Raw genomic sequence first — 14,415 nt, 5'->3', positions numbered from 1 at the left:
TGTGACTTAATGAGCTTAGAATAATAGCTTGAAGGGGAGCTATGGTATATAGAGGTAAAGATATGGAAATAGATATTTCATGAAAAAAGAAAATGACCAATAATAAAGTGAAGAAATACTCTAATACAAGTAATGGTCATGCATTCAAAGTTTTATAATACTAGACATCTGCTGCATTGCCAACGTCGCATCTCTAAGGGAGATGGATAGAACAATCCCCTACTCGTATAACGATCAATTAAAGCTGAATTAGACCATTTCTGACCTCTAGACAGAGTGGATTTACTCCAAATACTACTCTAGTTTGATGTGCTGATTCTTGAGAACAATATCTGTTCCCTCTCTTGAATTTGTATAATTTTTTTTAACTTTGCTTACCCCACAGGTAAAGCTGCAGTTACATAAGCTTCTTGTCCCTACAAGTTGATTTGGAAATGTGTTATCTTTCTAAAGGAGGCAATAGATTTCTGGGCAAACACTCAACAATCCCTCAACCTTTTAGCTGTGCTACTTACTTGCTTTTTTCCATGTCCACCCCCTCAAAAAACAGACAAAGCAGCAAATATAGCATTAGTCGCTGCCCTACGGAGCTAGATATTAATTATCCTGTGTTCTCCTCGTTTGGCCACTCATCTGCCCGTGTACTGTAAATGTCAGCAGAGAGATAAATGGGAAAACAAAAACCTCAGTTAGTAGCCTTTTTGCAGCAGCATGTCAGAGGGACCTTATAAGAGATGAGATATTGGTTTTGGCCTGGCACGGCATGGACTCTGCCTCAAAGGACATGGACCCAGTGGCATTACAATTTGTATGTCCTCCGTGTTTAAAAACGTATTAGCAAGGAAGGTGCAAGCAAAAACGACTGACTGTGAAAAGCCCCCTTTAGGTTACACAGAAAATGTATGAAACATAACCTAGGTCTTTTTTTTTTTTTACTCAGCATGAACTCCCTCCCAGCCACAATTTTTTTTTTCAGATTTATGAGTGTATTGGAAAGCACACTGGGAGGGGATCTCAACTCTCATTCTCTGTGTGGCCTTTAAGTTGCGAGGAATAAAGGGAGTATTTGTACTAATCGATCACACGCCAACCCCAGTTGATGCCTGGCTCTAATGGTCGCTTGCTGTCATTTTGGGAGCAGCTTGTAAAAAGGATTAGAGTGGTTCTGCGGAATAAGGGCGCATGAACGGCAAAGTTCTGCAAGCCGGCAAGGAAAATAAATCAATTTATCCCTGATGGTGATGCAGTTTTGGAACATAATGCTTAACGATGATGGAGTTTGGACACTTCATACTTGTCATTGTGGAATTGGACTGCCGTGTCACTAATGATGGTAATGTATGTTGTGCCTCCCCTACTACAGTAATCCTTCACTCTGTCTCACTTAAATGCATCTCATTGTCTGGCCGATTGCATTATGAAAACCGGGTAAAAAAAAAAAAAAGAGATGAGAAGTTAATTTATATATTCATTCATTTGAACAGCAAGTTAATGGGAAAAAAACTGAACAACCAAGTTAATGGAAAAAAAGCCTGTATAAGCATATGGATCTCTTCCTTTTGTCACAGGCGAGTGTAACTTTGAGAAGCCGCTGGCTGCATGCGGCTACAGCCAAGGCAGAGACGATGACCTTGACTGGGAGCAGGTCAACACCCGAGAGAAGCCTTCATCCGAACCGTGGATGCCCTCAGGTAAGGACGTGGACACTCGAGTTGCCATAACGATTATAAATGTCAAACATACAACTGATTTGACATTTTCTGGTATGTTTTTTTTCTTTTATTATCAATAAAAAATGTCCATGTAACCACCCGAGGAACCTACCACACAGATCACATGACCAGAGACAAACGCGCCATTGGAAATCAAAATATCCAGATCTATTTTAATCAAAGAAGTCTATTCCTCAGCCACACATATTAAAATGCTTTCTCTGCATTTTGTCTCTGTTGCACACAATTTGTCTCTCTAATGTTCCATTGATTGCTTTTCATTTGATTTGGAATGCGGAGATACCACCGCCACAGAGCAGACGCCGCACAAGGAATCAGACTAATGGAATGACGTTTTTTTCATGTTATAACAAAGGTAGCTTTGCAAACTAATGGATGTTGTTTTCCTCCCGCATCTGACGCCTAATCTCACAAAGGCTGCATCACAGATAGATTGCACAGGGCCCCCCCAGTGACAGAGGGGGAATTAATTAGCGGGCCCTCACTAATTTTAAGCAGCCACTGGCCAGACCTGTTTGTGTGTACATCAGAATGATGTGTGTTGAACCGCCCCAGAGAAATTACTTTCCATGGAGGGGGAAGTGTCTGCTTTTCCTTTCACAATTGATTAATGTGGGGACACGTGGAGGCTGGGCAAAGGTCAAAGAGAAATCTGGAAAAGCCTCGACCTACAAATTAACACCGTGCACGGTCTAAATTTAACATATCTGATTAAAATCCCATGTCTGGCAAAGATGTGCCCCCGATTGCGCTTCCCGGTGTGAGTGCTCTTCAGACAGGATGGTTTTCTACCTATGCAGCTGGAATCGTGCGTAATTAACAGGTTGCAGCTCTTTCTCCATTTCTCAGTGTGAGCACTCGACCTGCCTCGCAAAATTGTAATCTTTCCTCTTTGACCGCGATGAAAGAGGAAGTGAAATGTAGTGTACTTGACGGCTGAAATTGTTTTAGGGCGACTGGAGAGGGGGTTGATGGGTGGAAATGCATTTAGGGGAAAGGCACACTTGTGGGAAAGCTATCTCACCTCTGATTGCTGTCTCACTCTCCACCTGTACTTATGAATCTTGACAAAACGACCCTTATCATTCTCACAGAACAGATTGTTCCAAAGCGAAGGCGTTGCTTCCTCAAACATCGGTGGCAATTGGCTGCAGACAGTATCCGTCTGAGTGAGGTTGTTCGTAATGTCAATATAAATGTGTGATTTAAATAAGGATGAAAACCTGGCTAAGTTATCAGGGCAAGTTACATCAATTCAGTAGTTTTATGTGGTCCAATACCAGTATTCTGGCAATTATACTATTAGGAAAAACTAAAAGTAGTTTTGTGTTTCTTTCATATGACATTCTTATTCACCATGACTAAACAAATCATTTAAACCCGTCCTGGAATCAAACCATTTAGAATTCAAAATATCATCCTTATATCTTGTTTTACAATCTCTAGTAGTTATTTGTATAAAAATGTATATTTAAGTTTAATGGGGGGGGGCGAGTAGGTGTTCTGTCAGAGACCTGGAACTTTTGACTTTTATCAGGCTGAACATTTAAGAAGAAGTGCCAAAAAGAAGATGTAAATATGATCGATTGGAACAGACCCAAGTTCATCATGCAAAAATATCAACTCAAGATTAAAAGCCACGCATATATCTACACACGAAGACTTCAAGAATTAATAGGAAACATTCTGCACTAAAGTGCAGGGCAGTGAAGGCATTCACGAGACGCCTTTTGCAGAACTTGATGTCACGACTCGTCATGCAAAGCTACGACTGCAACCAAAGACCAAACGGGCCCGGTTTCCATCCCAATATCCCAACAAAGGAGTAAGATCGAGATCAAACGCGACGAGGGAAGCGAGCCCTTTGGCCCTGCGGAGAGAAAAGAGAGACACGAGGTGCCTGAAACTCTTGGTTTGTTTACGACAATCCGCTCCCTCCCTAATTACGTCTGGACCGAGAGAAGCCTTGTTTATCCCTCAGCACAGCCCCGACTGCGGCTCAGCCCAGTTCAGAGGCTCTGCGTGTCTGCTCATAGGCGCTCCCAGGTGTGTTCCCTCTCCGGAGACAACCGGAGAAGAAGAAGAAGAACCGCCGCCCGCCCCCCAGCAGAACTGTAACTGTCAGTCCTGTTGTTATCAGTCCTGGACAAGGACAGTGAAACCATTCTAGTCCAAAACAGAGAACGGAGCTGGTCGGACGTCGGCTTGAATTACGTATCATTTGACCTTAACTACCACGCTGAAATCAAAAGCGTGTATCGAAAAAAAACAAATTTTCCTACAAACTATTCCCCCCCGATCAGGGTGCGGTAGTCTCAGAGAACAATGAATCAAGCCTCGGTGGTGAGGTCTGCTGTGTGGTGCTGAGCAGGGTGTCCAGATGCCATTAGGAAAGGAAGCTGTTATTTAGTGAGCCCCAGCTGGTACAGAGGCCTCCACTTCTCCACGGTGTCACGCATGTTGCCAGCAGCGGGCTGCTGCTCCCCGGCTCTCCTGTGGGACTCGTTCTGGGGAATAATGGCAACAGGAGGAGGAGAAAGAAGGTCTTCTAACTGAGATTAATTAGGTTTTTTTTGTATTATACTCTGCACAAAAGCCAAAGCAGCTCCAGCTTAATGACTAATTGTTGTATTCTTAATGTGTGCTCTAAATATGTTGTGGTAGAGAAACGTTTTTGTCTGACTGTTGCGTGGGGTCATTGTTTCGACAGCCCATCCTCGGCCGATAACGGCACCTAGACAATAGTGAAGGATTGGAAAAAATGAGATTTTACGTAGGGTAACAGCCATTTTCTCCCTTTCTACTTATTTCTTGTCATATTTGTAATGCGTTCATGCAAATAGCGCTCACTCTTGACCCCCGGAAGGGGAAGCGTTCCTTAGAGTGAGGTCGCTGCATATGGACGAGACGGTTCACCTTAAAAGTCAAACTCTACACCGTTTAGACCATTTCAATCAGGAGGTAATGAATTGCCAAAGCCCCTTTGCCTTGCCTGGACAAGGAGCGCCCACTTAAAATATGAGAGGAGAGAACAGCCATTGACTGAAGGACGTCAGAAATTTAATAAGAAATTCAAAATCACATCAGCAAAAGATGGGATTTGATGTTGAGGAGGGAGGGGCCCCGTCTCCTGAAAATAAGCTAATTGCTTTTTCAGCCATTCGCGACTTTGTGTGAAAATCGCACCTTGCGCGCTGTTGGCAAGGTTGTGAGGTTAAGGAGAGACCCCCATTATGTGATTAGGGGACAAAAGCAGACGGCCAATTACAACGCTTGATCAATTCCCTGAATTATTTCCTGGGGATGATGGCCTGTAATTTCTTTTTAGCATTTTTTGTGTTGTCTGAGTAAACTAGTTTGCCACCGTGACTCGAAAAAAGGATCATGACGGCACACTGTGCTACCATGACGGAGGACATACCATTTGCATGCCGTATCTCATGATGCAGCTAGGTGACTCGCATTAAAACTCTTATAAGGCCATTACATGACCCATTTATTGCTGTGGAGCGACAATAAAGCATACTGCATATTAACATGGCATAATAAGCCATTAAGAATTGCTGTTGATTGACAGGCGGCAACAAAGGATGCTGTCATGCAACATAAAAGGAGGTCAGCGGCTCCACCTGACCGAAATGACAGGGCTGAAACGTGTCACGTGATGAATTATTTTGGCTGAATCTGTTTGACATCATCACAGAAAACTGGCAGGTCTTTCATATGGAGAACACAAACTTATTCAGTGTTACTTTATCAGGACTCTTTCATGTTTCAAAGGACAAAGGGAAAGTTCTGGCAAATTGAGTGCAGGCCACATTAACAGCCGAACTCTCACAGCGAGAGGTTTTTTTTTGATTGGTGACAGACAGGGAGAATAGCCCTGTCTTCATTGACATTTCCAAAGCGGCGGCCGTGCTTTTTCCGCGGCGGTGACCTCTGTGGATTTTATTAGCAAATGAGACCTGGAGGGTTTGGGTTCAAAGAGTGCCCCTTCATTCTGATTTCCCCCCACATAATGATTTTCACAGAGTTCAGGACCTAAGTGGAGGAGAAATAATGAGCGCTAGTCATTATTGCAAATTATATCCTCCGCTCAGACCATCAATCAACTGATTATTAATCTAAATACCTTCAGCCTATATACTCTGATAACTAGGATTAGACCGTACCCTACTTCGGTGAACTAAATTATATCGCACTATATTTTCATTATGAATTTTTTGATTTCTTTTTTTATTACAAATGCAGCCACTTAAGCAGCTCAGGCTTTTTTTGCTATATCATGCATTATTCTGCTTATGTAACCATTCTTTTTGTGTATACCTTAGTAACCTTTGTGTTATTTGTACAATCATGTGTCTTTAAGGAACATTTTATTTAAACATTGTATTCCAGGTGGTCTCTTCAAAGCGTTTCATTCCTGCAGTCCAACAACGACGCATACAGTAAATGTCATGGAAAATTGTTAATAGGATTCATGTGACATTTGTTCCAGGTCCCTGTTCCCTTCCTACTTCTCTTCTAACCCCATCCTGCTTTCTACAATGATAGTGAAAAGACACAAGACAAATAAGACTATTGCAGGAAATTTAGAATGTGGTATTTGCATACTGTTATAATCCTGAAAAGCTGTCATTTCTAAATTTGGTTTGATTGCTTAATAAAAGAAGGAGGTCATGCTATAAACCACTCTTGTTAGCCTTGGAGTGGATTATGGTCATCATTTTTTGCCTGTTTCTTCGGGATAACGTCAGAGGAGTTACACTCTAAAGCTCATTGCCTGGGTGGAAATACCAGTCTTTGATAAGGTGCCGGAACACCGTCAAATTAAGGTATTTAGTTCTTTTGTGATTACCAGACTGTCACCAGGCCTGACACAAGCTCCCACCTGCTCTGCCAAGGCAATGGAAGCCTCCCCCTGAAGTGTATCTGAAGGGTTCATTATATCATACAATACCCTAAAAACACATTAACACGTCTTTTAAGCAGCCTCTTGGTGCGGTTTTGGTAATAGAACATTTTCAGCCTCACTATAGTAGAATGAGCCGGAAATGTGGTCTTTTTTATTCTATGTATTTTTCTATCTGGAAAATCCTTACACCTAGATTACCCACAATGCACTTGGACAGCCAACCGTTAGGTCAGACATTCATGGTGCCCCAATTTTTTTTTTCATTTTGAAAATAGTAGTATTCAACTGAAACCCACACGAACGCTGACCAATTTGGCATCATTTGAGTCGATTGATCCGAATTCATGCAGCTCTCTTTTAGCTTCTTTCAGCTTTGTAGATGTGCTCCCGGGACCTTTTGCCTTCAATAAAACAACCCGAAATTTCGAGATCTAAATTGTTAGTGGCACAACCCTTAGGAGCAAGCATGTCTGCACGTTTGTTTTGTAGACACTTTTATTTTCTTTTTTCATTTCATTCATAGAACATAATTTACCCTTAATCTCAAGCAGCCTAATTTGCCGTAGTTTTGCCTCAAATATGAGTACTCCGCAATACGAAAGCAGTGCCAAAAAAACACTCTACTCTCATTAAAAGAATAACATAAATGCCACCCTGAAGGTCTAAAATGTGTTCTGTCTAAAAATTACATTATGTTAGGAAACCAATTATTAGCCCTGATACCAATGGTTGGATTCTGTGCTCATGTACTTATACTGCAGCAAATACCACTGTGCAAATAGTAGGTTGAGTATAAAGAGCCACCCAGATTGAATTCATTTAGTTAAACTGCAACAGTCCTCACTCAGGAACACGGTCTCTGGTAAGAATGAAAATATTAATCTTAGAATCTAGAGTCATATATTTCCATTTCACCGGTGTGCCCTTCATTTCTGTAAAACAGCAACATATATTTCCTGTAACTAGCATTTGCAACAGGAGCATTTCATCTTTTACTAATTCATTTTTCATACCCGTCTCTCCTTGTTCTCCATGTACAGCCGTCACTGTAATGGAAGGTGAAGGTGGCCTACATTGGAATAATAATAAATCTTTTCCTCTGAATACCCCAGACAATAGCCGAGCCCTGGCCTTTACAGAGTTGCAGACACGGGCCTTGAGTGTGCCGAGAGCTCTCTATTTTTAATTGGTCTTGAACACTCCATTGTTAAGGAACAAGAGATGGCGAAAGAAGAGGAGAGGGGTAGAAAACACCCGTGTGCATCACTAGCACATTAGCACAGCACTAACACAGTGTCATTATAATTTGCTCTTAGTCGTACTGGCTAATTAGCTTGTCACGGTGCAGCAGGTCCTGCAGAGTATGCGGTCATTAGGATCCGAGAGCACAAGAAGTGAATTCAAATGAGTCCTATCCTGTCATCTTCTGGAAATGTGCTTTTGACAGAGACAGCGCGCTGTCCCTCAAAATACTCTATCGCTGTGCTTTATGGTCGCCAACAATGAGGAAAGAAAGGACTTTTCCCCCTTGTTGTGTTCCGGTCCACTGGCCCGAATCAAGACAATTTGTAGACCTCACATTTGGTCACAGTGTCACAGCTAAAGTTCTGCTACATGTCTGGTAGCAAAGACAAAATGTTCTTGCATGCATTTCTATCAGATAACTGCCCTTTAAACAAACAGCCAATGCATTTAGCCTTTAATGGACTATAACGACATGCAAAAAGCGCCAATTGTTGTATTAATATTTCATTAACGCAGAAATGAGTATCTGATATTTCATCTCTAATCACCAACAAGAGCAGTGCTGTAGACGCAGTAACACCGTCGCAACACGGCTGTTTTGAAATGAGAAGTAAACAGCCGTGTCTCACCGGAGAGGAAAAGCAGTGGGGCCGGCGTCATTGTAACACGAGTTCCAAATGAACAATTCATCAACTGATTATTAGTGCTGGTTCAATTCACACAAAGACTTGCTGACATTTGCTGAAGGGGAAAAAAAACAAAATGTTCTGGGCACCTAAGCAGATGGCTGAATGTTATTAAAGAGACCTCACAGCCCTCATACAGAGGCACCTGATTAACAGTGGACAAACAAGTGTCTCAAAGTCTACTCTGCCCTGTCCATAACCTCAAAAATGATTGTCCTCAACACTTGAATCACACAAAAACTGGAAGCGAATAATACTCTAAAAAGCCTTGGGAGCGAACTGTGTGCTGCTCAACCAGTGAATTATAATAGAAGGATCATGATGTGCTGGGCAATGTATAACACGGCCAAGCCACAATCATCCTCTGAAATGGCTAATCACAATTTACCTTGAAGCCACACAAAAGGGCCACTTACCTTTACCCAGCCAGACATGGCTGAAAAAAGTAATATTGTCATACAAACCACTGAAACAAATCTACAAAAAGAATGTATTCATGTGCCCAAAAAAAAAAACATTTTTTTTTCCTGGGCTCTCCGCCACATCTCACGGTCTTCCTCAGCAGATAGTTTGCTCAGTTGTCATGGTGATGTCTCAGGTTTCCATCATGGGATCTAAGTACGGAACGTTGGAACTGTTCAGTTTCCATGGAAGCGGTCCCTTAGTTTTGATGTTCCACAATGGTGACAACTGTAACATCTCCACAAGAACTACGCAAGCTCCACCCGCTGACGAACCCCAGTGGATGTAGTTGAAAGCTCTGGAAAAAGCTAGAAAGTGGACCTGGAGTTAAACGTTTCAATAAAACCAAGGACAACAATTTCCCTTAATGCTGGCCTTTTTATTCGTTGATGCCTTTTTAGAGACAATGCCCTCAGTTGTGTGTGTGTGTGTGTGTGTGTGTGTGTGAGGGGGTGGGGGAGGGGGGGGGGGTCTGTCCATCTGCCATCATGACTATTACCGCGTTCCACTGGCCTCATCGGCCTCGTGTTTTTGGCACTCATTCATGAGCGCAACTTCTTCTGTGGCCCATTCCCGGCAATTGCTTGGCGTAAAAACAAGCCTTTAGTCAGTCTTAATTTCTTAACAAGTATCAGTCTTGTTATTTTTTCATTGAGCAGTAAGAGTTGATAGTCTGAGGCTAATTCAAGCCCGGCCCTCACTATCTGCATTTACAAGTGCGCTCAACGCTCCTGGTTCCATGAGTGGCACTACATGGTCTCACTGGTCCTGTGATGTCACTCTCATGTTAACATCCTTTTTAACCACCGCTTGCTGCCACCTGACAAACAAAGCCAAGGAGGCTGACTCGTGTCATCGCAACTCACTGCTCCTCCTCCTCCTCCTCCTCCTCCTCGTCTCCCTCTCCCCCTGTTTCATTGTGTAAACATGACAGAACCCCCACTCGTTATCTGAAGCTGGAGACAGATGGAATTGCCGAGCGTCACAAGTGCAGCACAACAAGACAAGTGGGCAAACCCGAGTCATTGATGAAACAAATGGGGTTTTGTGAGAGGCTGTTCGGCTGACACACTCGGGGACCAATGCTGCTGGTTTAGTCAACGTTATTCACCCTTTCTGAACACCCGTATCTCAGGGAATCAGCCAGATGTTAAATTTAATGGCGAGAATTCCCACCCACTGCGGTTCTGCCTTTCTTCACATGTGGGAGAGCAGAGCTTTGGTGGCTAACAGGTTGTTGCCTCAAATGCTGTTACATTTTCATTACCGAACCGAGGCAAATGGGATGATGACAGATACAATGTGTTGTGCATATCCCTGAAACTTTGCCAACACAATAATTCTCACTTGTGTTTTATTGGCAAGAGGGGAGAGAATTAGATTAACCTTTAATATTGAACCAAAGCAATAAAATCTAAATGGGGTGCTTGGTTGGCAAATAGATTTTAACTTATTGATTTCTCATCATTTCCCTTCTCTCTGTCATTGAAGTGAACACTTATCTAAAACACCAAGCATTTTTTTTCTCTTTATATTTTGATGAATTATAATGAAAAGAGAGTTTATATCAATCCAACGATAAGAGCGTTGTCTCATTACGGGACACATGCTAGAATTCCCGGCGCTAACAGCAAAATATAGTGATTTACCTGCTGTACTCTTGTGAGATGAGGGCTTTCTGTTAAGTAAATACCCACCTGCTTTTAATTAAGCATCGCCATATCCAAGTTATACACGTGATGTTGCCAAGGAACAGTAGAAGACTTCCACAACTGTCTCAGGCATCTTTCTTGTATGATACAATACATGCATTAATTAACACACGCATAGACTTGCACGTAGTAACGTGCATCCAAGGTTCAACACGCAGGTACAGTGTGTACAGTGACTGCGTCCGGTGCTTTGGATGCCATTATTTCACGATAAACTGTCATAGCAAACAGCTGTTCTCAAATGAAGCACATTTTTAGTTTAAAAACACAATCAGGGTTGTAGAGAAAGTTTGGACCCTTTTTGGAAAGTCAGTGGTTGTTAAATAGAATTCCGACGTCAAACGCTTACTGTAGTGATGTTGTATTTGACACCCGAAGCATATAGTGAGAAAAGGGCAAGTCCGGGCAAAGGTCTGATGAGCAGGCATAAGGAGACCGGAGACGTCTGCTGTCAGACCGGTAGAAAAGAGATGGCAAACTGATTTAAGGTCGACCCTCTGATTTGTCAATACGCCATCAGCGGGAGCCGTAAGCTGAAGCAGTTTGAACTTCTGAGTGGACCGAGTCCGCCCAACTCCTGAACGCTCTTGTCCGTGTTTGCAGGTTCTGCCTTCGTGATGGTGAACACGTCGGGACGCTTCGCGGGGCAGAAGGCCTTGCTGCTAACGCCACAGCTGAGGGAGAACGACACCCACTGCGTTACCTTCTACTACTACATAGGAGGCCGAGACAACAGCCACCCGGGTCACCTTAATGTCTATATCAAAGAAAACAACAGTCCCATGGGGATGCCCGTCTGGAACGTGTCCGCTGCAGCCACCCGCTCCTGGGGACAGGTAGAACTGGCCATCAGCACCTACTGGCCCAACTTCTATCAGGTGAGGATGTCTTCTCTGAATCCAGCTCTCCTTTTGCGTAACGTCTCATCGCAGAAGCAGGTTGCTCGCTGAAAGCAGCTTTCATAGCCGAGACCAAAGTCATTAAATCCCGTTCGCTGGGTGGAGCTAGACAAATGTATTATGTGAGGAGGCTCAAACCAAATCGCACAATAGCCCATTCAAAACACCTAAGATTATTGTATTATTATTATTTTTTGGGGCCACCTCGGTATCCATGGTAATCTGTTCTCTCTCCCATCCATCTGAGACGGTTCTCTTTTTCCAATTCTGAGAACTCATTTTCACTTACCAATGCACATGGCTGCTGGCAGGGGCAAGGTGATTTCACACTTGCCTGGCTATTAGTTTTCTCCGGGCGTGTTCCATGAGTCCGGCAAATGTTAATTGATGCGGAGAGACCCCCCCGTAACCCCCTCCCCCCTCCCCCCCCCAATGGGAGACGGTCCCTTGGTAAATTATATAATTATGGCCTGGCAGAGCTGGTCCACAGTCGAGCTGAGGGGAGCCCTCCCGCTCGCTCGCTCCTCAGAGCCAGCCGGATAACTTGGTTAACAAGGGACACCGCTGAGGAGAGCATGATAGCAGCCTTAATGAGAGGCACATGGACAAAAGGGAGCGAGTGGAAGGAGAGAAGACGGTGACCCGACATATTGATGATGCAAAGCCAGTCTGGTCAAATGTTTTTCGTTTTCTGTTTGTTCGTCCAATTTGCAGTCTAAGCGACAGCCGTCATTGATCCGTTTTTTAAATGAAGACATGACATTTGTGGCTCAACTTGTATTGCTGCAGTTCAGACACTGGTTTTATTTGCTGTGCTTTTGCGACAAAATACATTCAAACTAAATGGCACGCTGCTTTGGGACGCTTTAACATTAGAAGCATTTCGATGTTGGTTTTCCACCTGAAGTCTTTCCATCTGAAATTCCCAGCATCTGTTATCTTTAAACCCTTTGTCATTTTTCCACAGCCAAATCTAAATGTGTGGATGCTAATGAACAGTCAAGAACATGCGGGATATTGTCACAAATTTACAACATGTCAGTAATTATAGGTATTTCTAATTGCATAGTAACCTACTCAATCATCAAAGGGAAGCCAGCAGATACTTGGAAATTCTTCTTTTAATCACCGCTAAGGCTTTTAGTCATCATGAGCCTTCCGGCCTTTGATAATTACTCTTCTCTCAGGTCATCCCTAAAAACTTTTAATTGAGATTGTCATGCATTTCATGAATCACTGAACAAAAGCCATAACTTTCAATAAATGTAAGGTGTTAAATATATTCCGCACGTATTACTCAAAATATGTGCATTGTGCAAAAGATGAACGCCCATTATTTATCCTGATGTAAAGCATGAAAGAGAAAAACCCAAATGTCCCCATCTATCTTGATTTCGATACAGTAGAGCCTGTGACAGAGCTAATCAATCCTGTTGTAATGGAGTACTTAGCAAAGTCCCTCAGGGACAGTGCGGTGGTGTAGACATTGAATGTTGGGTTCACTGTGTGTGTCTCTCTGGCAAATGAGAATGTTGAACTTTCTAGCGACATCAACAGCTTTCGTCCCATGTGAATATTTTCAGTCTGTAGGTCAGGCGCAATTATGCACTGCACCATCATTGATGTTGGAATCCATTATATCACAGCTATTAGGCAGGCTGACTGATGTCTGTTGCACAAACAAAGGATTTCAATTAGTGAATGGGGGCTAGTTCATTTGTCTGGTGGCGATATATGGAGTGGTTGGCCTTTTAATTTCCTTTAAATTAGCCTGTAATGAGGCCATAATTGGCACCCAAGACGTTCACTTTCATATTTCATGAGACAAAAAAAGAAATTTATAATTAGACAGCCTTATCTGAAGGCATCCTGCCTCCCAGATGACAATGGTAACTATCTCCGCCTCCACATTCCCAGGCTACAAAAGGAATCTCAGAGATGATGTGTGTGCAGCCTAGCTACGGTTAGCGGGACACAATCGCCCGTATGGAGACGCACACTGAACGCTAAAGAGGCGGTTTGCCACGGAATCAAAAATGAACGTTTTGCTGATGCACGTAGCGGCAGCGCTAAAAATCCAGATTGTTTTGAACCCTTGAGATATTTGCCTCGTCAAACGAAGGTACCAGCACTTGTCTCTCTCCTGAATTGTTTCAGCAAGTATGCTCCTGAGACACCCTCCATTGTAATTTTGACGATTTTTGCATAAATCAGATGCCATAAAGTTCAATTATACATCCGATACCTCCAAAACTAAGCAACCCCCTTCAAAATAATCTACATTGATAAATAGCCCTACAAATATCAGGTCAAATGTAAAAACAATATATATTTTTGATATTGAGGTGAACTGTCCCTTTTAATATAAATATATATACACATATCATATTTATATACCACCTACTGCAAGATATGGACTTATATTTAGGGAGTAATGGAATGTAAAACATGTGTATTCTGGGTGTGTGCGTGTGTCTAATGGGTCTCAGCACCACACCCTGTGTTAGGGAAGGGACCAGCATTCCGTCTCCCTTTTTATCCCAGTGCAGACCAGCGGGCACTTTTCCCATTCTGCCGGGACACGCCCTCTGTCAGGGCTCAGGACCATTTGTTTTGCAGGCGAACTCCTAAAATAGAAGGATGTTACTCCCACACGGTGCAGTCGTACTTGATTTGGGAATGTCGGTCGTCAGAGCAACACACATGTCCAGCAAGAAACACGAGACGCGGAGCAACTGTTGAAGGCAACACGTGTGTTCACAC

The 14,415-nt window shown here is 43.0% G+C and overlaps 1 protein-coding gene across 8 annotated transcripts in view; it reads left to right on the top strand.

The window, feature by feature from the left end:
- Nucleotides 1-14,415, top strand: part of LOC120816195 (receptor-type tyrosine-protein phosphatase mu) — a 122,925-nt gene that overhangs the window by 26,009 nt on the left and 82,501 nt on the right. For all 8 annotated transcript variants that reach the window (XM_078099378.1, XM_078099377.1, XM_078099376.1 and 5 more), the window contains exons 2-3: nucleotides 1,569-1,691; nucleotides 11,357-11,631. In XM_078099378.1, the coding sequence (XP_077955504.1) occupies nucleotides 1,569-1,691; nucleotides 11,357-11,631 (398 nt within the window). The remainder of the gene's footprint in view (nucleotides 1-1,568; nucleotides 1,692-11,356; nucleotides 11,632-14,415) is intronic.

This window comes from Gasterosteus aculeatus, chromosome 3 (assembly GCF_964276395.1).
Source record: "Gasterosteus aculeatus chromosome 3, fGasAcu3.hap1.1, whole genome shotgun sequence".
NCBI classification, from domain to species: Eukaryota; Metazoa; Chordata; class Actinopteri; order Perciformes; family Gasterosteidae; genus Gasterosteus; species Gasterosteus aculeatus.
The sequence above is the reverse complement of the archived record's forward strand: the minus strand, read 5'-3'. Positions and strand labels throughout refer to the sequence as shown.